Genomic DNA, 26182 nt, shown 5'->3' on the forward strand with positions numbered 1-26182 from the left:
ATGATTCCATTTGTACAAAAAGTCCACAATATGCAAACCTATACTGACAGAAAATCAATTAGTGGTTGCTCAGGATTAGGGACAAGGAAGTACTAGCTAAGGGGTATTTCTTACTGAGGTATAAATATATTTTAAAACTGACTGCATTGACTACACATATCTACATACTAAAAAACACTTTTAGTGAGCAAATTACATGGTATACAAAATATATCTTAAAGAAACTCCTATTTTAAAAATGATGGGATACTTAGCCTTGCCACAACTCACTTCTTCACAAGTAGGAACTTTGTCTGAAGACAACTGAAGAGCCTCCCACAGTGTAGAATTATGACCCCATGCTAAACTCTCCAAAATCTGCTCTTCAATGCTGTTCAGGTGTTTTACCATGTCCCTGGAGAGCCCTTCCTCTGAACGGATCACCACCTCAATAACCTGGAAAGGAGGAAAGCTGAGAAGGTAAGGGTAGTTTCACATCATCAGTTCCAATCTGGCCTTACAAATATGACGACTGGTTCTAGCCTTACACCCAGAAACAACACCATCTTTTAACTTATAAAGAAGCTTTCAAATCTTTTTTTTTTTTGGTCAGTCCTGGGCTTAAGCTCAGGGCCTGAGCCTTGTCCTTGGATTTTCTGAAGGCTAGAACTCTACCACTTGAGCCTCAGCACCACTTCCGGCTTTTATTTTTATGTATGTGGTACCGAGGAATCGAACCCAGGTCTTTGTGCATGCTAGGCAAGCACTCTACCACAAAGCCAAACTCCTAGTCTCAAAGCTTTCAATAAAAATTTCCTATACATTTCTGTTGCTTTTGTTATTTATGGTACTGGGGATTGAAGCCAGGGATCTATTACTTGAGTTACTTCCTCAGCCCTTCTTTTTTGAGATGAGATCTCACTAACTTTGCCTGAGCTAACCTTGAATTTATAATCCTCTTGCCTGTGCATCCTTAGAAGCTACCTAGAATTTTATATGTGCAACACAATACAATTGTTTATTGTGTCTAATTTTAAATATGAAACCGGTACAAAGATAAGTAGAAACTGCTGTGGTAGAAAATAACTCTTGGGGAGATGAGAGCATGACCTAGCAGTAGAGTGCTAGCCTAGCATGCATGAAGCCTTGGGTTTGATTCCCTAGTACCACATGAACAGAAAAAAGCCAGATATGGTGCTGTAGTTCAAGCGATAGAGCACTAGCCTTGAGAATGCACAAGGACAGGGCTGGGAGTGTGGCCTTGTGGTAGAGTGCTTGCCCAGCATGCACAAAGCCCTGGGTTCAATTCCTTAGTACCACATATACAGAAAAGGCTGGAAGTGGGGGCCAGGAGTTTGGCCTAGTGGTAGAGTGCTTGCCTACCAAGCACAAAGACCTAGGTTCGATTCCTCGGTACCATATACATAGAAAAAAGCTGGAAGTGGGGCTGTGGCTGAAGTGGTAGACCAGCACTATCCTTGAGAAAGCCCAAGTATAGTGCTCAGGCCCTGAGTTACATCCCTAGGACTGGCAAAAAAAAGAAAAAGAAAAAGAAAAAGAAAAGGAAAGGCTGGACGTGATGCTGAGTCTCAAGTGGTAGAGCACTAGCCTTGAGAAAACCTAAGGATAGTGCCCAGGCACTGAGTTTAAGCCCTAGGACTAGAAGGAAATAAAACTAAAGAAATAATAAAAAAAAAATTTTGGCCTCCAATCTAGCCACTTTACCTTCTTTATTAGCATGCATTAATCAAACAAAGAAGTTTCTTGTGATCTTTCCATATATGAACATAATGTACTTGATCAAATTCATACCCATCAATATTTCCTTTCCCCCATGTAGTCTAGTTTTACTTTTAATTCACTGTCCTTTCCCAGACTATTCTTTCCAAGTTTTCAAAAGAGCAGAAGAAATATAACTATTTAAAAGTAGCTGAAGCCACGTGCCAGTAGTTCATGCCTATAATCCTGGCTACTCAGGAGGCTGAGATCTGAGGATCAAGGTTCAAAGCCAACCCGGGCACAAAAGGACCTGAGACTCTTATCGCCAATTAAACTCTAGAAAACAGAAAGTAGGGCTTGGCTCAAGGGTAGGGCAGTAGCCTTGAGCTGAAGAGCTCAGGGACAGCACCCAGGCTAAGTTCAAAGCCCCTTGACCCACCAAAAAGAGAAAGAGAGAGAGAATCTTTGCAATAATGTATTTTCTACAATTGTTTCAGGTTAAGTTTACATACAAAAATTAAGTCTTCAAACTTAAGTTTGAACACTTAATTTTTCTAACATCAGTAGCTTGAAAATAACAGAGGACAAAATAGTAACTAAATTATAGTAATCTTCATGTATGCATACAGAAAATCTGAAACATTTAAGTTTAAATATGAAAACTTAAATATTTATTACCAAGTGACACTTGTAACTTACTAATGGAAAAAGAAATGGAACAATGAAATTACTTAATTTACTGGCATCCTCATATTCTCTGAATCCTTGACTCTACCCAAAAGGGATATATATTATTTGTACAACTCTAGAAACATTTTATAGACATCATGACTGTGTTTCTTTAGCATTAAGATAAATACAATGTTTATGTGAAATACAGCATACAGAACTTTGGTATCTTACCTTATAGAAGTAAAATGGCTGCAAATGTAGAACTTCAATAATCCAAGGAAAAGTACGAGGTGAACTGTAGGCAAACAGCACAATTTCCAAGCAACAAGCTATCAAGGAGCGATGGAATACATCCTGCTCTAAAAGTACCTTAGGAAAAAGAAAGTTTGAATTAACATTGCCTGGCAATTTCAGCCTTTAACATTCTGGAAATACAACTATAACTTAGCAAGAGAATCGTAACTTTAAGGCCAATCTAAAAACTACAGAAGGAAACTCTACCACAAAAAAAAACAAAAAGGAAAACTGTATAAGCATTTTTTTTTTTTGCCAGTCCTGGGGCTTGAACTCAGGGCGTGGGGTTTCTCGAGGCTAGTGTTCTACCACTTGTGCCACAGCACCACTTTTCCGGCTTTTCTATGCATACGGTACTGAGGAATCAAACCTGGGTCTTTGTGCATGCTAGGCAAACACTCTACCACTAGGTCAAACTCCAGGCCCCAAGACAATCATTTTTTGAAGTTATTATGCCTGATTAACAGAGATAGAAAAATTCTTAGGCTAGGAGAGTAACTCGGTGGAAGACCTCTTGAATAGCACATGTAATGTTCTGCATTCAATACTACTGTATACACACTACATACACACACCATTCACACATATATACAAGAACCAGTTCTCAGATCAGCAGTTTTCCTGGTATATCTAATTTTAATCACTCCTATTGTAGCTAATCTTGTTTACTTTAAATACAACATTCATTCAAAATCTGTTTTTAGAAAGAAAAACGTTAGAGGGGAATTGCTAAAGGGTAGAACGCCTGCCTAGAAAGTATGAGACTCTGAGTTCAAACCCCAGTATTGTTAAAAGAGAAATATGTTTTACAGAGAACATCAAGTTCTTTCACAGTCCAGTTAATATATGTTCTCCATGTTAGAAAGAGAGTTTGTTACCCTCCTTCTTCCCAGTATCAAAGAGAAAAAGAGGGCAGGCCAAATGGTAGAGTGCTTGCTTTGCATGTATGAAGACGGGTTCGATTGCTCAGTACCACATACATAGAAAAAGCTGGAAGTGGTACTGTGGCTCAAATAGAAGAGCTCTAGCTTTGAGAAAGCCCAAAGACAGTGCCCAGGCCCTGAGTTCAAGCTCCAGGACGGGCAAAAAAAAAAAGTAACAGAAACTCTATTTTACATAAAACTAGGAGTAAACGAAAAAGAAAAAAATGAGGAAGATTCTTTCTAGTTTTGATTATTCAAAGGGAAGACAGAGGAAGGAATGAAGAGCAGATAAAACATAAAACCACACACACACACACACACACACACACACACACACACACACACACACAAAATGTGGCTTACACCTATAATCCTAACTATTCAGAAAGCTGAGAGCTGAGTACTGCAATTGCAAGCCAGACCAGGCCGGAAAAGTCCTGAAACTCTCCTAATTAACCAGCAGAAAGCCAGAAGTGAAGTGCTAGCTTTGAGTAAAAAGCTAAGAGAAAGTGCCTAGGTCCTGAGTTCAATCTCTAGTACCAGTGTGCATGTGCGTGCATACACACTCCCCCCCCTCCCTCTAAACCACTAAAGACAAAATCAAGGAAAAAAAACAACAGTAGAAAACATCTTTCCAGAGTGAAAACGAAGAGACACTCTTAACAGATAGGCAAACAGTGATGAGAAGACTTCAAGAGTGATCACGGGAGGGCTGGGAGTTTCGCCTACTGGTAGAGTGCTTGCCTAGCATACACAAAGACCTGGGTTTGATTCTTTGGTACCACATACATAGAAAAAGCCGGAAGTTGTATTGTGGCTCAAATGGTAGAGTTCTAGCCTTGACACAGTCCAAGGACAGTGTTCAAGGACAGTGGTCAAGCCCTGAGTTCAAGCCCCAGGACAGGCCAAAAGAAAAAAAAATGAACACAGGAGAAGAGTGGAAAAAGGAGGAAAGTGAAAGACCAAAAGACAGGCTTAACTTTGAGGAAAATTGTTTTAGCTAGCTGTTGGAAACAGTGGTCACGCTTTGTCCAATGTTGATATAAAAATAACTTTGTTTTTTAGGACAACTATTGTCATTTTACAATGCAAAAATATCTGGGAGGTATAAATAAGTACGTATCTTAGATACAAGTTAGCTTAATAGCTGGAAACTGTGACATTCATTTTCACTAGCTGGGAATGAAAGACTAAATAAATAAAAAGGACCCAAAGGGAAAGAACACTGAATTTACCTGTATAGGCCGTTGCTAGTTGGGCACATACCGAACCCAACAAGAGTAAATTAAATGTTATCATGCTCAAGTCTGCCACAAACTGCTGCTTTCTGGCAAGAACTCCAGGGCAATGCCAGTTTGGGCACATGCCGAACCCAACAAGAGCAAATTAAATGTCATCATGCCAAGACTGCCACAAACTGCTGCTTCCAGGCAAGAACTCCAGGGCAATGCCAGTTTGGGCACATGCCGAACCCAACAAGAGCAAATTAAATGTCATCATGCCCAAGTCTGCCACAAACTGCTGCTTCCAGGCAAGAACTCTGGGGCAATGCCAGTAAGAGAGTAGATTTACTTACCGACATGTCCATTCCATGAAGCCTTCGTGTTTCCTGAACCATTACAGTCTCTAACATTTTATAATACAAAATTTCTGCCAGCTTTAGCCTATTTACAGCAAAGTCTAAAGGGAAATAAATGAAAGGTATGTGCTGTTGAAATCTAGTTACAGACAGAAATTGAAACTTAGCATAGTAAGAATAACAGAGAAAAAAAAAACCTAAATTGTCACTAAAAAGACATCTATTTTATTTATTTATTTATTTATTTTTGTGGGTCATGGGGCTTGAACTCTGCCTGGGCAATGTCCCTGAGCTCTTCGGCTCAAGGCTACTGCCCTATCCTTGAGCCAAGCCCCACTTCCCATTTCCTAGAATTGGAGATAAGAGTCTCAGACCCTTTAATGCCTGGGCTGACTTTGAACCTTGATCCTCAGATCTCAGCCTCCTGTGTAGCAAGGATTACAGGCGTGAGCCACTGGGCCGGCTTGGATATCTATCTATTTTATCTTTTGCTTTTTAAAGTATTTGCTTTTGTTTCTTTCTCTTTTGGTCAGTCATAGAGTTTGAACTCTGGGCCTGGGCTTTGTCCCTGAGCTCTTCAGCTCAAAGGTACAGCCCTACCCCTGAGGCCACAGCAGGTTTTCTAGTGGTTAATTGGAAATAAGAGTCTCATGGCTGGCTCTGAACCACAATCCTCAGATCTCAGCCTCTTGAGTAGCTAGGATTACAGGTGTGAGACACTTGCCCAGCTGTTTCTCTTCTTAACTTTTTTGTTTTGTTTTGTTTTTTGCATGAACTCTGGGCCTGGGCTCTGTCCCTGAACTTTTTTTGCTCAAGGCTAACACTCTAGTTGAACCACAGTGCCACTTCCAGTTTTCACTGAGTAGTTTATTAGAGATTAAGAATCTCACAGACTTTCCTGCCTGGGCTGGCTTCAAATTGAGATCCTCACATCTCAGGTACCTGAGTAGCTAGGATTACAGGCATGAGCCACCAGTGTCCGACTTTTTAGTATTTTTGGTGGTACTATTGTGAGGCCTAAATTAATTTTGAAGTCTGATGAACTTCAGTAAAAAGTTATTTTTAAACAGCCTCCATTTTGTAAAGTTCTGAGAAATCCCCTAACTGCCTCTTCTCAGGAGAACTGCAAGATGCTCCATCAGCTATTTACTCCGAGAGCTAGCAAGGACATTCAAAGGGAATCTCTAGGACAGCAGATGTGTTCCACAGCTAGCAAGGACATCTAAAACTAAACTCCTGTGAGTAAACAATAACATGAGGCTGTAAGAATGAAAACTAAAATTTGTTTATTCTGTACTATAAAAGCTGTGCTAATTCTGTACTCGGGGCCTCCAAGTGTCACTGGTTTCCAAGGCGTGGGGGACCAAGCTTGATCTTGCTAATAAATGGCTCTTTGTTGCTTGCATTGGTCGTGGTCTCTGGTGGTCTTTCAGGGGGATATTGAACGCTGGGCATAACACTAGGGTTTGAACTCAAGGACTCCCACTTGCTAGGCCAGGTAGGTACTCTATCATTTGAATCACACTCTTAGCCCTTTTGCTTTAGTTTTTTGTTTTGTTTTTTGTTTTTTTTTTTTTTGGTAGGGTTTATAGTTTTTTGCCAAGGAAAGTACAGATAATGAACCCTCTACTTATGCTTCTCACAAGCTGGGATGACAGATATGCAACACCATGCCCAGCTTTTTGTTGAGATGAGATCTTACTAACACTTAGCCCAGGCTGACAAAAAGGCCTTAGAAATCTTTCCCTCCCGAGTAACTAGGATTATAAACACGAGCCACAGCACCTTCATATCTACCTACTTTTAATGTTGTCTCAACTTTAGTTTTTGTTTGTTTTTTGCCAGTCCTAGAGCCTGAACTCAGGGCCTAAGCACTTGTCCTTGGGCTTTCCACAAGGTTAATGCTCTACCACTTGAGTTACAGCACCATTTCCAACTTTCTGTGTATGTGGTATCGAGGAATCGAACCTAGATCTTTGTGTATGCTAGGCAAGCACTCTACACTAGGCGAAATTCCCAGCCCAAAATCAACTTAAGGTTTTTTTATTCTTACCTATGTGAGATCCTGGTTGATCATCGGTTGATTGAGTATAGTGTTGGCAGAAAGTCTCTCCTATTTCTTTCACTATCTTCATAATATTTTTCATAGGATTCCGCATACAAGATCTACAAAGCACAAGAGGAACCTAATTATGAAGGAAAAAAGCCTAGACTACTAACATTTCTTCTTTCAAGCCTAGGACAAGGAGCCTATGAGCTTGAGATCAGCCTGGGCTACATGGCAAGATGCTAACTCAAAAATCAAATCTTAGAATTAATTTGGTTTTTAGTTTCCAAGGTTCTTCTTTCAGCTATGTATCTACAAATGTGACATAGCTCTACATATACAAAAGAAAGATAAAGCAGGGTGCTGGTGGCTCATGCCTGTAATCTTACCTACTATTCAGGAGGCTGAGATCTGGGGATCGATGTTCAAAGGTAGCCTAGGCAGGAAAGTTCATGAGACCCTATCCTACTTTCCTTTGTACTTTGTTACCTTTGCTAAATAAAATTTTAAATTTGATAAAGTTTGCATTTGTTACTTGTGCTTTTGGTGGAATTCCAATGTCACAAAGTATTCTCTTCATATTTTCTTCTAGGAGTGTCTAGTTCCAGGGATAATAGATTGCTATTGCTTTTTTTATTTTTAGTGCTTCTGGAGTCTGAACTTAAGAGCCTCACCCTTACTGTGTAAGTGCTCTAGTACTCTCCCTTGCCCAGACAGGCCTTTTAGTCTCTTTTTCCTCTGGTTATTTTGAGGTAGATTTCACTCTATGCTTTCCATTTATTTTTGACCGGCTTCTGCTTACTGTTCAGGCACACGCCTAGAGACCAAAGTTCTTTATGTTATAGACTTCCTGGTGTTGCTGGGATGACAGACAAATGTCAGTGCTTCCAGTTTCCCTTGGTTCAGATAAGATAGTGTTTCCTGGACTTTTCTATCTTGACTGGCTCTGAACTTTATTTCTTCCATTTTTTTTTTTATTTTTTATTTTTTTGTCGGTCGTGGGGCTTGAACTCTAGGCCTGGGCGCTATCCCTGAGCTCTTCAGCTCAAGGCTAGTGCTCTACCACTTGAGCTACAGCACTTGTTTCTTCCATTCTAAACCTCCCAAAGAACTTGGATTATCGGTGTGAGTCAGTGATGTCCAAGTACATTTTGGGGGGTAACAAGGTCTTCATTATGCATGCCAGGTTCATCTTGAACTTGTCAAGTAGCCCAAATTTCCTTAAACTCAATATTCTACTGCCTATTTCCCAAGTGCTAGAATTATAGGTATATACCACTATACCTGGCTTTTTAATGTATTTTTTTGTTATTTTCACATATTGTGTGATATGTATGAATGATCAGCATCTGGCTCTTGCTCTCTCGCCTTCCCTCCTTCCTTCCTTTCCTCACTCCCTCCTTCCCTCCTGGTATATAATCCAGGCTATCTCTGAACTTGCAAGCCTCCTGCCTCAGCTTCCAGAATGCTGGGATAACAGGCTTGTACTACCACATTGTCACAAACGTATCTCTAAAAAAAATTTACATTAAATTCCTTTTAATTAGCCATACTACCAATACATACTCAATCTCCCCTTTCTTAGGCATTTAACCTATTTAGTTATTTGAAAAAGAAAAAAATGCATAACTCAGGAATAATTACCAGAATATCTGAACAAAATAAATTTTAAGATCTGCTTGAACTCAGGGCCTGAACACTGTCCTTAGGCTTTCTCAAGGCTAGAGCTTTACCACCTGAACCACAGCACCCCTTTGGCTTTTTCTCTGTAAGTGGCACCAAGGAATCGAACCCAGGTCTTCACGTATGGTAGGCAAGCACTCTATCACTAAGCCAAACTCCCAGCCCTGACATATAATTTTAATGGGTATTTTTATGTGGTTCTAGGTCAACATGTATAATGACTTCATAATGACTGAAATGATACCATTTAGCTTGACAGATGCATATTCACAATCTCAAACATTTTATCTATACTGAAAATGAAAGAATGTAATTCAAAGACATTTAGAAAAAAAAAATCACTGTATTATACTTACTCAAAAATACTTGTAAGTTGTTCACTAGGTGCGTTTTTCAGTCCAGCCACAATACTCTGTAAGCGACTCACACTCTGGGTAGCTGAAGCCACAGGAGTAATAGCCGCTTCTTTCTCTCGTAAATATTTCCGTCCTGTCAGCGGAGTAGAAGGTGCAAATGATCTTTTCTGTCAGAGAAGAAAAATCTGTGAGACTGAAAAGTGATATTCCCCCTTAAAATACATTTAATTTAGCACATATACCATCTTCTATACTCATTTAGACATGAATTTCTTTATGTCTTTTCCAGGTCATCCACCAATTTTTTAAGCACTATTATGCTAGTAACTTCTGCATATTTGAATAATGCTTTTCCAAAATGCTTTGTATTTAATATAACCTCATTTTGTTCTTTGAAAACGCATCTGAAATATAAAGCATACCCACTTTAATTTTTACCTATTAAGAAACAGGTATAGGTGGGCGCAGTGGCTCACACCTGAAATCCTAGCTACTCAGAAGGCTGAGATCTGAGGATCATGGTTCAAAGCCAATCCAGGCACTAAAATGTCCATGAGATTCTTATCTCCAATTAATCAACAGAAAACTGGAAGTGGTGCTGTGGCTCAATGGGTAGGGTGGTAGCCTTGAGCTGAAGAGCTTAGGGGTAATGCCCAGGCCCAGAGTTTAGTCTCACAACCGACAAAAAAAAAAAAGGAAAGAAAATTACAGAAAATTACGCTGAACCTAACTACTCAGGATCCTGAGATCTGAGGATTTCAGTGTAAACCCATCTGGGCAGACAAATCTGAAATTATCTACTAGCAAAAAGCCAGAAATGCAGGTATGATTCAAGTAGCAGAATGCCAGTAGTGAGTGAAAAAGCCCTAATCCTTTCACTAAAACAAACAAAAACAAAAATCAAAGGGCTTCACAAGCTCAGGCAGGAGAATAACAAGTTTGAGACTACCTGGGGGGGAAGTATGGGAGACCCGCTCTCAGAAACAAAAGAAAAATAAAAACGCCAGGCCCGGGTGGCTAACATGCATGAGGCCCCAGAAGTGACCAAAGAAAAAGAAAAAAAAGACAGATACAGAGAAGTAAATTACTTCTTTTAAGCTAACAAAGATAATGGCAAAGCTTGGGCTAAATCAGGTGTCTACTTTAGGCTTTCTACAACAAGGACATGTAGATCAACAATCAAGTATAGAGTTATCTAGTTGAAATCAAGGAAGAGCTTAGATTGTTTCATAAGTAGGAAAGCAAACTATATTTCAAGCAGCATAAGAGAGGCTACAGTGAAGCAACACACAAAAAAATGCAGATATATATTGTAATGATAAAACCAGGTATGCTGGAAAAATGTATCCTAATGATTAACATCAAGAATAAATGCCACAATTTTCAAAAATTACCTTTTAAAGCTTTCATGGGAACTATGAATTAGTAGAAGAAACTCAAGATTTAACTTGAAAGTTGCCTCTGCTGTTAGTAGAATCACACAGAAAAAGACAAGCATCATTCAAGACTGAGGCCAGGGTAGGTTATATTACTTTTTCGAAGTGTTGTTGAAGGTTATACTCCACATTAGTTTGTGCTAATGGGGTGTCAACAGGAAGTTTTCGAGGTGTTCCAATTTCCTCTTCTGCGTCTGCTCCCAAAAAGATCCTCTCATCAAAATCACCAACAGTTAGAACATATTCTTCATATTCCTTGTTCACAGCTTTGCTGCAAAGAAAGTTATTTTAAGCTCCTTGAGTAAAACAAAGTTTTAAAACAAAGATTTATCTTAGCTTGCAGATAGATTTAATAGTACATAGCAAAGGGAAACTTGTGACTGCCTACTTCTATTAATTTTGCCCATTTATAGTATTAGAGCTTCCTATCTAATTACAGATATCCTTCCTATTTACAAACACAACAACAAATTGCTTGAAAAGCGATTTAAAAGAGTATCTAATCTAAAAACCACATGAAACTAATTCAGGAAAAAAAAAACATAAATCTAGGCATGTCTCCTGTATTTAATCCTAGCTGCTTGGGAGGCAAAAATGAAGGTTTGAGGCTATCCTGCACAAAGTTACTAAGAATATATCTCAACAAAAAAGGTGGGCTATGCAGTAGGAGAAAGTAGGAAGACTAAAGTCCAGGGAGGACCCTTTGGCAAAAGTGATGCCTTACCTGAAAAATAAACTGAAAGAAGTTAGGGGTGTAGCTCAAATGGTAAAGCACCTGCTAAGCAAGCATGGGGCCCTCAGTTCATAACACATTTGATTTGTGGGAAACATAAAATCAGATATAGAAGTCATTGGGCTCATTTGAGTTTTTCAGGAGATTACAGCTATTCTAAATGCTAAAAGCTTTATATCCTTATTTATTTCTTTAGGTGGTATGAACTCAGAGCTAGGCAGGTTCTCTACTACTTGAACCATATTTCTATCCCAAATAATTTATTTATTTTTCTTTTTTGGTGCCAGTCCTAGGGCTTGAACTCAGGACTTGGGGACTATCCTTGAGCTTCTTTTGCTGAAAACCAGTACCCTACCACTTGAGTCACAGTGACTTTCAGCCTTTTCTGTTTATGTGGTACTAAGAAATTGAACCTAGGGCTTCATGTATGCTGGGCAAGCCCTCTACCAGTAGGCCACACTCCCAGCCCAGGAGAGTGAATTTGAATTTAGAAGAGTTATCTTCACTTAAGAAATTTCAGAGCTGGGAGTTTGGCCTAGTGGGAGAGTGCTTGCCTTGCATGCACAAAGACCCAGGTTCAGTGCCTTGGCACCACACGCACAGAAAATGCCAGAAAGTGTCACTAAGGCTCAAGTGGCAGAGAGCTAGCATTGAGTAAAAAGTGTCCAAGTACAGTGCTCAGGCTCTGATTTCAAGCTACAGGACTTAAAAAAAAAAAAAAAGAAAGAAAGGAAGAAGAAATTTCAATAGTCATTACCAGCAATCTATGATATGCCAGACACCATCACTGCTTAAAACTTAAGATACTTACCTATTATCAGTAAAAGTGGAAAGGTCTAGGAGGCATTCTCCTTTCAAAATCTGGAAAGAAAAAAAATATATAACTAAACTAATTATGATGTAATTAAACATATTATAGCTGGGGGTGATGGTTCACACTTGTAATCTTAGCTACTCAGGAGATGAGATTAGGAGGATCACCATTTAAGGACAACAAAATAATTAGCAAGAAACTCATCTTAGTGAAAAAATGCTAAGTACAGTAATAGCAGGCCTGTCACCCAGGGCAGGAAGTGTAAAATTGGAGGATGTACGCCTGCCACGGTAAGAAAAGTAAGACCCTATCTGAAAAATGATCAAAGTCTATGGCCAAACCACCCTGAACATGCCTGATCTTGTCTGAAAAATGATCAAAGCAAAAGGGTTAGGGATGTGACTCAAGTGGTGGAATGCTTGCCTGGCATATGTAGGACACTGAGCTCAAATCCCAGTACTGCCAAAAACCTATCAACACAGGCAAAAATATTTCTTTAAATTTTCACAGATATAACACAGAGAACAACTATAAACAGTAAAACCTGTTAAGTATGCAAATAAAACATTAAATTTAAAGTCAAGTGATGCTGGGCACCTACAGCTCAGAGTGATCTTAGCTACTTAGGAGGCTGAGACCTGAGGACCAAGGTTTAAAGGGAAAGCATCTAGGTCCTAAATTCAAGCCCTAAGTTGGTATGCACACACGCACAAGCAGACATGCATGTGAACACACATATACACACACAAGTCATTTGTTATCTACCTCCAGTACTGTGCCCGAAACAGACATAGGTCAAGGATTTTTGTTTAGAGATTATTTTTCTTCATCTCTGGGGATCAAACCCATGAGTTCATAAATGTTTGAAAAGAGTTCTACCACTAAGCTACATCTGAGTCCAAAAATCAAGTTCTGAAACTTCTTTGAAGTTAGTCTACAGTCTTTCAGATTTTAGTGACAAAATCACTCAGAGGATATAGATGGATGAACCTGAAGAACTTAGGGAATTTAAGAAATTTTCTATGTGATTTTGATGACAGCTTCTCATTATTAAACACTGGACTGAGAAGAAAATTTAAATTAAATGTTTCAGGAAAGTTAAAGATTCTAAAAAGGAAATGCAGGATCTTCCTGCTTGTGAGAAACTACATTGTTATTACTATTTTCTGTGTGTCACATTATATATACATTTACTATAAGAGGTTTAAAAACTCAAGTCTTAGGGTCAGGATGAACATCCATGAATGGACGCATGTCTCCCCTCCCAAAAGTAATGGCCATCATTTAGCTTAACAATAGTTAATTGTAGAAATTTCAACCCAGGAACTGGCGCTGTGGCTCAAGGGGTAGAACAGTAGCCTTGAGCTGAAGAGCTCGGGAACAGTGCCCAGGCCCAAAGTTCAAGCCCCATGACCCATAAAAAAGAAAAGAAATTTCAACCCAGTATTTTGCCACAATTCCTGACCTTAAAAAGCTTTTAGTTCTTAAGCGGGGAGTTTGGCCTAGTGGTAGAGTGCTTGCCTAGCATGCACAAAGACCCGGATTCGATTCCTCAGTACCACATACATAGAAAAAAGCCAGAAGTGGTGCTGAGGCGCAAGTGGTAGAGTTCTAGCCTTGAGAAAATCCAAGGATAGTGCTCAGGACTGGCACACACACACAAAAAAAGCTTTTAGTTCTTGATATATTGTAAGGTGCTGGTACACATGTCTGTACTTGTGCTACTCAAGAGGCTGAGAAGCAAGCCCAGGCAGAAAAGTCCCCATGAGACTCTTATTTCCAATTAACTACTCAAAAATTGGAAGTGGTGTCAAGACCAAAGGAAGAAAAGGCGCATAGTATCCTTAATATGTGGATATTAGATCCAAACAGTACAAGAGTGATGACTCAATATTTGGGTACCCAAGGTTATGGCCATGGTCTTGGAGATATAAACATAACTACACGGACATAAAAATATATGATGGAATATATACTCTATAGACATAATGTTATATTATATAGATTGATATGTATCTATGACATATACAAACCCCCAGCTTAATTTTAATTATGTTTTCAAATCTATGTGCCAGTGAGTATATACAAAGAATCCCTTCTTGAATACTTGTTTAACATGACTTTTGAAGTATGATTTGAAAATCAATGTCAATAAAATATTTTAAGAAAATTGGAAGTGGCACAGCTGTTCAAAGTGGTAGAGCACTAGGGGCCAGGAGTTTGGCCTAGTGGTAGTGTGCTTGCGTAGCATGCTCAAAGACCAGGGTTTGACTCCTCTGTACCACATACATAGAAAAGCCAGAAACAGTGCTGTGGCTAAAGTGGTAGAGCGCTAGCCTTGAGAAAGCCCAAGGACAGTGCTCAGGCCCTGAGATAAAGCCCAAGACTAGAAAAAAAGGAAAAAAATAAATAGTAGAGCACTAGCCTTAAGCAAGAGAGCTCAGGGACAATGCCCAGGCGCTGAGTTAAAAAAAAAAAAAGAAAGAAAAAAAGTTCTTGATATTTATACTAAAAACTCAACAAGAATGAAATAAGAGTATCATTGTATACAGGCCATAGACAGGACATATCTAGAATCAATTTAGAATCCTTGAAGTATTTTCAAAAACAGAATTATGGTTGAAATGACAAGGTTAATTTTGGAATGAAAGAAGGTAACCAAAATATAGAACTACTATATCCAGGGGCACTAATATACCACTTCTGTGCAACACACTAGACATACCCTCTGGTACCTTTAAAAGTTTATCTTGCTGATGACAATAGTGTTTTCTTTTTTTGCCAAACCTCATGGTTAACCTGTGATCCACCTACTCTATGCTACCATGCCCAGTTTCTTCCCCTGGAATGGAATCTCTCAGACTTTCTTGCCTGAAGAGGCCAAGAATGGTGACTTTTCCAATCTTAGTCCTTCACAGAGCTGAGATGCCAGGTATGTACCACCATAATCCCACATTGTAACAAGAGGTCATGTATATATTTCCAGGGTGGCCATGTACTATAATCCTCCTGGTTTTAGCTTCTGAAGAAGCTAGGATTACAGATACGAACCATTAGCACTCACTTGTTTTTGTTAATCAGGCTGACTCTCATGTTCTATTCTTTAGATTTCTTTATCAGAGACCTCCTAGAGTTGTCCTGATAGTAAATTTCTTTATTAATACATATGTCTAGGCACATTCTTCAATACCTTAATTTCTCATCTCAAGAAGACCAAAGGAGGGCTGGGAGTTTGGCCTAGTGGTAGAGTGCTTGCCTAGCATGCACGAAGACCCGGGTTCGATTCCTCAGTACCACATACATAGAAAAAAGCCAGAAGTGGTGCTGAGGCTCAAGTGGTAGAGCTCTAGCCTTGAGAAAGTCCAAGGATAGTGCTCAGGCCCTGAGCTCAAGCCCAGGACTGGCAAAAAAAAAAAAAAAAAGAAGACCAAAGGAAAATTCTTCACAGTAGAGACTAAAACTTGAGAATCTTATCCCTGAGTCCTACAACGCAGAGAATAATTTTTTTCTGTGAAGGCTGCTGGAGAACCCCTACAAATTTCAGTCTTTTAATTATAAATACAGTACCTTCTTATCAAAGAGTTTTGAAATATATGGCTTAAAGTAGTGCTCCTTTATTCCTTTTGCTTCTACTAGAAGCCCATCATGCAGTTCACACAGTACAGCAATTATACAGGGAGGTTCTTCAGAAGCCCTAACGTCAGCAGTATGGAAATCAGATGGCAAACCTAGTTTGACAGTGTGTGAGAAGAACACAGTCAATCTTTCAAACTCCTTTTCCAAAAAAATATAATTGGTTTTCAAAAATAATTAAGATCTTACCTTTAAATGATGGATTTAGCAAGTCTTGCCTATTTGGGCACATTATGGCATTGGCAAAAATCAGATCCAAGCAGCACAGAAGTAAATGATAAGAGTTCACTAAATCATCTCCAATCATACGAAAATTACCTTTATAAGAGGGGAAAAAACACAAACACACACATACAGAAGTCAAAAATCTTTCATGTCAAATACCACTAAGTTCCCACAGTAAGAATACAGAAACTAGTAAGGCCAAACAAGAGTGTCCCCTTACCCTTAGTATAAACAAAGAGTGTCCAACAGAAATTAAAGAGATCCTTAACACTGCAAGGAATCCTCCTAAAAAAGAAACAAATGTATTTTTTTGTTTGATGAGCTTGCAAAGTATCATTTAAATTTAAAAATCAAATAGAAATAATGTTAAACTGGGGTCAGGAGTTTGGCCTAGTGGTAGAGTCTTTGCCTAACATGCACGAAGACCAGGGTTCAATTCCTCAGTACCACATACATTAAAAAAAAAAAAAAAAGCCAGAATGGTGCTGTGGCTCAAGTGGTAGAGCTCTAGCCCTGAGCCCAAGCCCAGGACTGACAAAAAAAAAAGAAGAAATAATGTCAAACTACATGTAAAATTCCATTGACAAGGGCAGATAATCTGTGGCTTATGAAATGGACTTTGCATTATGAAATAGATCTTTCTAATCTTGCATGAAAAAAATCAGAATATAGAGCTGAGAATGTAGCTTAGTGGTAAAGTGCTTGCCTAGAATGCATGAAGCCCTGGGTTCAATGCCTCGGTATGACATAAACAGAAAAGGCCAGAAGTGGCTCTGGGGCTCAAGTGGTAGAGTGCTAGCTTTGAGCAATAGAAGTTCAGGGACAGAGGTCAGGAATTTGGCCTAGTGGTAGAGTACTTGCCTAGCATGCACTAAGACCCAGGTTCAATTCTTCAGTACCACATACATAGAAAAAAAACAGAAGTGGTACTGGGGTTCAAGTGGTAGAGCTCTAACCTTGAAGAAAGCCACAAGAACAGTGCTCAGCCCGTGAGCTCAAGTCTGGGACTGGCAAAAATAAATAAATCAGAATATAGAAAAACAAGTGAAAAATGCTACCCTGAGTTCCCAGATCACATAACTGTCCATAAATTTACTTCTTTTTGTTTTGGTCAGTCACAGGGCTTGAACTCTAGGCCTGGGCACTGTCCCTGAGCTCTTCAGCTCAAGGTTAGTGCTCTACTACTTTGAGCCACAGTACCCCTTCAGGTTTTCTGGCTGTTAATCAGAGATAAGAAAGACTTTCATGTATAGGCTGGCTTTGAACCACAATCCTCAGATCTTAGCCTCCTGAGTAGTTAGGATTACAGGTGTGAACCACCATGCCCGGCTCTGTCCAAAAATTTTAAAAGAAATTTAAGTCTTTGCAGATATATATTTCAGACAAGATGGAGACTTTTAAAAGAACAAACTCTCCAAATAGGTTTCTATCACAGATACATAAGGATTCAAATGTCTTACCTCTGTTTTCTGCTTCGTGGTAACTTTGGTAACTCTTCATATGGATTTTGAAACACATCTAAAAAAATAGGCTCAAATTTTTTAAAAATTACAGTAGATACTTCAAAATTTCTTTCTAGCCTTTCTATACGTTCACGAAATTCTTGTGGCAGGTTTGACATGTCCATCCACTTCTTCATTTTACTAAAAAATTGTATTAAACTAAAAATATAAGAGGAAAAAGTGACATTAAAATTAATCCAAATAATGGAATAAAAAGAACATTCTATTCATGACTTAGAAAATAAAAAGCAGGGCTGGGAGTTTGGCCTAGTGGTAGAGTGCTTGCCTAGTATGCACGAAGACACGGGTTCGATTCCTTGGTACCACATACATAGAAAAAAAGCCAGAAATGGTGCTGAGGCTCAAGTGGTAGAACTCTAGCCTTGAGAAAGTCCAAGGACAGTGCTCAGGCCTTGAGCTCAAGCCCAGGACTGGCAAAAAAAAAAGAAAAGAAAAGAAAAGAAAAAGCAATTTGAATTTATTTAAAAAAAAAACCTCATCCCAGGGCCGGGAATTTGGCCTACTGGTAGAGTGCTTGCCTAGCATGCATGAAGACGTGGGTTTGATTCCTCGGTACCATATATATAGAAAAGCTGGAAGTGGTGCTGTGGCTCAAGTGGTAGAGCCCTGCCTTGAGGAAAGCCCAAGGAAAGTGCTCAGGCCCTAAGTTCAAGCCAGGACTGGCAAAAAATAATAATAATAACAAAACAAAAAACAAACTTCATTTCAAGTGTTATGAAATTACTTTGGTTGCCAGGACTAAAACAGAGGTACAGATTTTGAGTTAGTAGATATAGCATAGTATTTTCTGCTATACAGGAAGTGAGAATATCATCACTTCTATTTTCTAAAATATCTAGATGATGCTCTGCATTTAAGCTACAAAGTATGCTGGGCTCTAAATTCCATCCTCAGACTCAATCTCCTATGTAGCTAGGATTACAGATGTAAGCCACCAAGAAACATTGTTTTGGCTTTAAAAATATTGACTCTGTCTGTCTGTCTCTCTCTCTCTCTCTTTTTCTCTCTCTCTCTCTTGTCCATCATGGGGCTCAAGGCCTGAACACTGTCCTAGAGCTAGCATTAAACTCTGAGCTCCCTCCAACCCACTCCCACCCTACTCCCTCCCCCCCAAAAAAAAACCCAAACACTACTCTACAAAGTCTGTGGTAAAAGGTCCTATAAGAATTGATACAGGGGCCGGGAGTTTGGCCTAGTGGTTAAAGTGCTTGCCTAGCATGCATGAAGACCCGGGTTCGATTCCTCGGTACCCCACATACATAGAAGAAAAAAAAAAAAGCCAGAAGTGGTGCTGAGGCTCAAGTGGTAGAGCTCTAGCCTTGAGAAAGTCCAAGGACAGTGCCAGGCCCAGGACTGGCAAAAAAAAAAAAAAAAAAAAAAAAAGAATTGATACAGATGGCTGGGAGTTTGGCCTAGTGGTAGAGTGCTTGCCTAGCATGCACGAAGACCCGGGTTCAATTCCTCAGTACCACATACATAGAAAAAAGCTGGAAGTGGTGCCGAGGCTCAAGTGGTAGAGCTCTAGCCTTGAGAAAGTCCAAGGACAGTGCTCAGGCCCTGAGCCCAAGCCCAGGACTGGAAAAAAAAAAAAAAAAAAAGAATTGATATAGAGCCAGGTGCTGGTGACTCACACCTGTAATCCTAGCTGCTCAGGAGGCTGAGATCTGAGGATCACAGTTCAAAGCCAGCCCAAGCACTCAACTCCATGAGACTCATATCTCCAATTAACTACCAGAAAACCAGAAATGGCACTGTGGCTCAAGTGGTAGAGCACTAGTATTGAGCTGAAGAGCTCAGGGACAGTACCCAGGCCCAGAGTTCAAGCCCTATGACTGATAACAAAAAAAAAAAAAAAAAAGAATTAATACAGCAATTCAGCAAGAAAAGGAAAAAAAAAGCCTTAAAAATGCTCAAATTCTTTCATACTGATATTGTTTCAGTAAGAAGAAAGTCAACAAAAAGGCAAAATATTTACAAAGAAGCATATCATGATATTTGAGCTTTTTCATTTAAGGCTACAACTCTGTTACCAATCTGCCCAATTTGGCTTCAAACTCTCAGCTCCCTGAGTAACGAAGATTATAGGTATGAGCCAAGGGTGCTAGATATATTATGCATTTTGTGTGTGAGTGTGTGTGTGTGTGTGTGATAAGAGATAGAACTCCAGTAACTTCACATATACTACACATAAAGATTAATTATTTTGAAGTAGGTTAAGTACATATTCAATGAAAATCACTTTATATATTATTACTCCCTCTTCCTGAACTATTCAAGTTAATGTATCCTTTAATTAAAAATTTGTAATTTTTTAAAGAAGTTTTGTCAGCTATCTCCATAGGTATTGAAACTCTGAGAATACAAAAAGGTTCTAGAAATGAATGGTCGTGATGGGTGTAAAACAATGTGAACGTTCGTAATGTCAATAAACTAAATGTCTGAAAATGGTTAAAATGACTATCTTATCTCATTCTTTTCACATACACATGTGTCCACACATACAACATAGGGTAAGTATAGTATGTTCCAACAGTGGCATACTAGTTAATTTTATTGGACTTGAAGGATAGAAAAGGAAATTATAATCAACTAACATCATCAATGAACCAATTCAAATGTATGAAAAAGCGTTTTTGAACGCATTTTCAAGAAGTGTTCCCTCTAGTTTTATAATATAAAAATAAATAAATGAATAAAAGTCATCCTGATTTAAATCACAAGTAACTGAGAAAACTTTATCTACATTTTTCACAGCTTCAGGGAATGGGATGCACATAACTTCTTTACTAAAACTATACAGTAGCTACTGCACACTATACAACATATGAGAGAACAGCCCTTGGTCAGAGTTTGAGGAAGAAAGGCAGAAAAGAAATGTGAGACTTTGAAAAGACAGGTATTCATTAACAACCTTGGGACTGAATTAAGTCAAATTATTTAAAATAAAAGCAAATTAAATGCTAAAATTAGACTTAGGACTCATACAACATTGAAAAATCAAAGTGTTTACCTTAATTTAGCTGAACGTAGTATTCTGGTAAGTGAAACACAGTTTCCTTCCATGATACCCTTTCCAACTGTGGGAATAATGCTTTTGCGGCATGCAACATATAATGAACATGCCAACCAGTGTTTAACTTCTCCCTGGAAGCCAAGAGACAAATAGAAAGATAGCTATAGTATGATAAAATGTTTGAATACCAAAACCAGCAGAGATCTTAGACCTATTTTGGTCTATTTTTCCTTCAACAAGTAAAGCCACAAAAAAAAAAAAAAAAATCTCCCCTAGGTCACAAAGCTAAGACAGTCAGAATGATGAATATAAAACTCCTTTTTCTTTTTTTGCTTGCACTCAGGGTTTGAGCACTGTCCTCGAGCTTTCTCAAGGCTAGAGCTCCACCACTTGAGCAACAGCACTACTTTCGGCTTTTTCTATGCATGTGATACCGACAAAATTCCTTTTTCTTAGTCTTCTCTTCTTCCAACCAGAACATGCTAAATCAGTACTGATCTAAGAACAAACCTCTCCCACATTCCAAAAATGTAACATATTCAAAAAGGTAAAAATTCCAGGGTGAGAGTGTGGGCACCAGTGGCTTATGCTTGAAATCCTAGCTACTGAGGAAGCTGAGATCTGAGGATCACAATTCAAAGCCAGTGGAGCACTAAACTCTGTGAAACTGGTATCTCCAATTAACCACCAGAAAACCAGAAGTGGTGCTGTGACACAAGTGGTAGAGTGCTAGCCTTGAGCTGAAGAGCTCAGGGACAAAACCCAGGTCCAGAATTCAAGCGCTATGACTGACAAAAAAAAAATAAAAAAGTAGTCTCCTCCTCTTCCATCTTAGTAGATATCTCTGTTCACTAAATAACAACAACAAGAAAAAGAATGATATCTAGGATATCTAGTAATCAAGTACTTAATTTTCTCTTTTTAGACTTGAAATATTTCCAAGAGGCCAGGCGCAGGTGGCTCACACCTGTAATCCTGTAATCCTAATTATTCAGGAGGCTGAGATCTGAGGATCATAGCCAGCCTTGGGCACTAAAGTCCTTGAGACTCTTATCTCCAATTAACCACCAGAAAACTGGAAGTGGTGCAGTGGCTCAAGTGATAGAGCACTATCCTTGAGGTGAAGAGCACAGGGTCAGTGCCCAGGCCCAGAGTTCAAGTCCCATGACCAACCAAAAAAAAAAAATTTTTTTTTCAAGATAGAATTCTTTATGTACATGCTGCTGAAATATTACTGGATTTTAAGAATTTAAGAATAACCAATCTGGGAATGTGATTTAATGGCAGAGTGCTTACCTAGCATGCATGAAGTCCTGGGTTCGATTCCTCAGTACCACATACAAAAAAAAAGCCAGAAGTAGCTTTGTGGCTCAATTGGTCAAGTGCTAGCCTTGAGCAAAAGAAGCTCAGATGCGGAGCCCATGCCCTGAATTCAAGTCCCAGGACTGGGGGGTGAGAGGAGAACAGACACAAATCTCTAATACTGTTCATATTCATTGTTCTGCAGACCTTATGACCAAACTCTAAGACTTATAAAAGAGGCTGAGGCCAGGCAGAGGTGGCTCATGTCTGTAATCCTAGCTACTCAGGAGGATGAGATCTGAGGACTGTGGTTCAAAGCCAGCCCAGGCACTAAAGTTCATGAGACTTTTAATTCCAATTAACCACTGGAAAACCAGAAGTGGCACTGTGGTTCAAGGGGTAGGGCGATAGAGCTCAGGGACAGCACTGAGGCCCAGAGTTCAAGTCCCATGGCCAACCAAAAAAAAAAAAAAGAAAAGAAAAAAGGCTGGGGGCCGGGAGTTTGGCCTAGTGGTTAAAGTGCTTGCCTAGCATGCATGAAGACCCGGGTTCGATTCCGCGGTACCACATACACAGAAAAAAGCCGGAAGTGGTGCTGAGGCTCAAGTGGTAAAGCTCTAGCCTTGAGAAAGTCCAAGGACAGTGCTCAGGCCCTGAGCTCAAGCCCAGGACTGGCAAAAAAAAAAAAAAAAAAAAAAAAAAGCTGGGAGCATGGCCTAGTGACAGAGTGCTTGTCAAACCCAGGAAGACCTGGGTTTGATTCCCCATTACCACATAAACAGAAGAAGCCAGAAGTGGTGCTGTAGCCCAAGTTATAGAGTGCTAACTTTGAAAAAGTCCAAGGATTCAGTTCAAGCCCCAGGACTGGCAAAAAAAGAAAAAAAAAAGAAAGAAAAGAACTAAATGAAACTGTTATGCTAAAAATTTTGTAGAGTCTTTGACTAATGAATTAATTGAGAATAACATCCATGTTATTATAGAGCTTTGGATACAGGTTACTACTACTAAGATTGAGACTATATAAGTACTAAAGAAAAGGACGGGGAATGTAGCTTAATGTTTGAGTGCCTGCATAGGATGTGAAAAGGCCTTTGAGTATTCCAGGGACTCCAATGATATTAACCCTAGATTTGATCCTTAAACAAACCAGTACTATCCAAGCCCAGGACTGGCAAAAAAAAAAAAAAAAAAAATCAAGTACTAGAATTATTGACCTTTTCTTCCTAAGAAAAGAATCAGGCAAGATACTAATTTCAAATGCTAGTACCATCAAGAAAACAAAAAGTATTTATTATTTTTGCAGTCAAGAGATTTAACCCTACACCTTGTGTATGTGAAGCAAGCCCTCTACCACTGAGTATATCCCCAGCCCACAATGATGGCTTCTGACTTCACAGATTTCCAATCTAAACCTAAAAAGAGCAACAGAAACTATTTTCTATAATTGGTAAGATGTGGGGCAGGGAGCATGGCCTACTGGTAGAGTGCTTACTTAGCATATGCAAAGCTCTGGGTTCAATTCCTTAGCATCACATATACATATAAAAAGCCAGGAGTGGCCGGTGGCTCACACCTGTAATCCTAGCTACTCAAGAGGCTGAGATTTGAGGATCAAGTCCAAAGCCCGCCCAGGCACAAAAGGACCTGCGACTCTTATCTCCAATTAACCTCTAGAAAATGGGAAGTGGGGCTTGGCTCAAGGTTAAGGTGGTAGCCTTGAGCTGAAGAGCTCAGGGACAGTGCCCAGGCCAAGTTGAAGCCCCATGACCCCCCCCCCCAAAAAAAAAAGCCAGAAGTGGTGCTTTGGCTAAAGTGGTAGAGCACTCGCCCTGAGAAAGTTCAAGGATAGTGCCCAGGCCCTGAGTTCAAGCTCCAGGACTGGCCAAAAAAAAAAAAAAAAAGAATTGCTAAGATGTAGGGCCCGGAGTTTGGCCTAGTGGTAGAGTGCTTGCCTAGCACACATGAAAACCTGACACTGGATTCCTGGGTATCACATACAGAGAAAATGCCGGAAGTGGTGCTGTGGCTCAAGTGGTAGAGCACTAGCCTTGAGAAAACCTAAGAACAGTGCTCAGACCCTGAGTTTAAGCCAAGACTGGGGAAAAAAAAAATTGGTAAGATGATGTAGTCTTAAGAAGAATTGCAGATAAGTGTTGTGGTACACAAACCATAGCAACAGCAGCAGACTTTGGAGGTCAGGGAAGGCTTCACAAAAGAAGATTTCAAATTGCTAAGTAGAAATCACCAAAACTCTAAGTGGGGAATGGGAGAAAATGTAAGCAAGGGATGATTAATTGGATAAGGCTCTGACTTTTCTGCCAGGGCTGGCTCCAAACCTTAATCCTTATTTCTTAGCCTCCTGAGTAACTAAGATTACAGGTGTGAGCCACTGGCACCTGACTAACACCCATGGTTTCTAAAGAAAATATTTAAAGTATCCAGATTGATTCTGTCTAAAACAGATATTTAGGTCTTTCACCTTCCCTGGAGTTATTGGTAAAAGGCTCTAGACAGAGCAAATAGTTTGCAGAAGCAAGGGTCTAGTTGAACACTCAATATATGTTTGTTCGGTAAGACCAAAGGAAGTTTTAGCCTTCTCTGGCTGTCAAAGAACAGCAGTCTACAACTACAAGACCACTAATTCATCATTCCTTAACCTTCTCATTCTCCTCTCAGCTTTCTAGTTATGCCACTCCAGATGCAGATCACTGCCCTTTATCTAATAGATTCAGCCTTATCATGAAGACATCAGTCTCTCATAAGGATACACAAAGTCCAACTAGGATCTTCCTACTTGATGCCTTTGAACTCAATCATTATTTCACTGAGTTTTGCCAGCTTGTGGTGTGAGTCCAGCCCTTTGGGTTCATTCCCAGGCCACTGGAGCAATGTGCTGAAACAAAATCACGCTTTGGTATCCCTCAGGGGATTGGTTCCATGACCCCAGAAGACACCAAAACCCAGGAGTGCTCATCAAGTCCTGGATATGAGTGCATAATCTGTAGTCACCTTTCCATACCAGATCTACACTCTACCTTCAATCTACCCTCTCTAATACACTTTAAATTAACTCTAGATTACTTATACTTAATAGAATATACTCGTGCTGTATTGTTTGTTGAATGACACATACTCAGTACAAATGCAAGAAATGGAGGCTACTCCATTTCTACACTAGGTTTGCTCAGGCTTGTCTGAGTTTCTACATTATAATGACACAGGGCAGAAAAAATCCATTTGAATCTTGAATCTCCCTAATTTGGCATGTTCAGAACACGGAATGTTATGAAAACAGAACATAAGAACGACTGAGAAACTCTAATGATGATAACCGCCAATTCTTTTATTCAGCGCCAGACACAGCTAAGCATAAGGACAGCAGGCAGACAGAGGAAGAGGGAGGGAGCTTTGTAAGGCACACCACAAAAGTGTCCTCTTGCCTACGAGGGGGAAAAGTGCGGAGAGCACTTAAAGGGCATAGCCTCCGCAGGCTGGCTTAGCCACCGCGTTTCAGTGGCTGGGGCTCCGCTGCTTCTTCTTTGGAATGGAGCGGCATAGAATGCGTTCATAGAGAACGCGCAGATGACAGACTGCAAGAGCTGGGCAGCAGCGTCTCGGCGCGCAATTCGCTTTTACCATTCTACTTACAAGGATGCAACGGCAGTGGGGTTTGGCGGGGCAGGGAGATCAGGTCTGGAAGCCCGGAGTGGGGAGTGGGGCGCTCCAGAGCGACGCGGAGCGCAGGGCGGGCCGCGCCTTCCCAGAGCTCCGCTTTCCCGCCTCGAAGCAGCCGAGGGGCTGCGGGGCCCCGACGAGCCTCCCAGTCACGCCCTCCGGGCGCGGGGAAGGGCCGAGACCCCACTCGGTTCGGAGCTCCCGGCGCCCCCCCGGGGGCAGGGGCGGGGCGGGAGGGGTGGGGCCAGGCCAGGTTGGGTCCGCGCCCACCTGCCGCCGCTCACCTCTAGACTGTAGTTGCCCCTGATGGCGGTGAAGTCGTCCAGAGCCTCGGCCGCGCTCCCCTCGTCCAGGTTCAGCTCCTGGCAGAGAGCTTGCAGCACCTCCCCGGCCGCGGCGGCCACCGCCGCGCCCTCGGCGTGGGACTCCTCTTCCAACATAGCCTCGAGCCCCGCGGGCGGCGCGCCTCAGCACCCCCCGGTTCTTTTCTCCCTCCCGGCGCGCCTACCCACAACGCCCCGCGGCAAAAGCGCGCGAAAATCCGCCGCTTCAGAGCGTCGTCCATTGCCTCGTCTG

At 40.4% G+C, this 26182-nt stretch overlaps 1 protein-coding gene across 1 annotated transcript in view; it reads right to left on the reverse strand.

The window, feature by feature from the left end:
* Positions 1-26182, reverse strand: part of Rbl1 (RB transcriptional corepressor like 1) — a 54129-nt gene extending 27947 nt beyond the window's left edge. The window contains exons 1-13 of the mRNA XM_090352315.1: positions 25891-26182; positions 20627-20760; positions 17554-17754; positions 16314-16378; positions 16058-16186; positions 15803-15963; positions 12233-12282; positions 10785-10959; positions 9253-9419; positions 7220-7332; positions 5164-5267; positions 2602-2739; positions 271-435 (exon numbers count right to left, since the gene is read on the reverse strand). Of these exons, the coding sequence (XP_090208441.1) occupies positions 271-435; positions 2602-2739; positions 5164-5267; positions 7220-7332; positions 9253-9419; positions 10785-10959; positions 12233-12282; positions 15803-15963; positions 16058-16186; positions 16314-16378; positions 17554-17754; positions 20627-20760; positions 25891-26046 (1758 nt within the window). The 5' untranslated portion in view covers positions 26047-26182. The remainder of the gene's footprint in view (positions 1-270; positions 436-2601; positions 2740-5163; positions 5268-7219; positions 7333-9252; positions 9420-10784; positions 10960-12232; positions 12283-15802; positions 15964-16057; positions 16187-16313; positions 16379-17553; positions 17755-20626; positions 20761-25890) is intronic.

The sequence above is a fragment of the Megascapheus bottae genome, chromosome 18, assembly GCF_031878675.1.
Source record: "Megascapheus bottae isolate mThoBot1 chromosome 18, mThoBot2.hap1, whole genome shotgun sequence".
In the NCBI taxonomy this organism is placed as follows: Eukaryota; Metazoa; Chordata; class Mammalia; order Rodentia; family Geomyidae; genus Megascapheus; species Megascapheus bottae.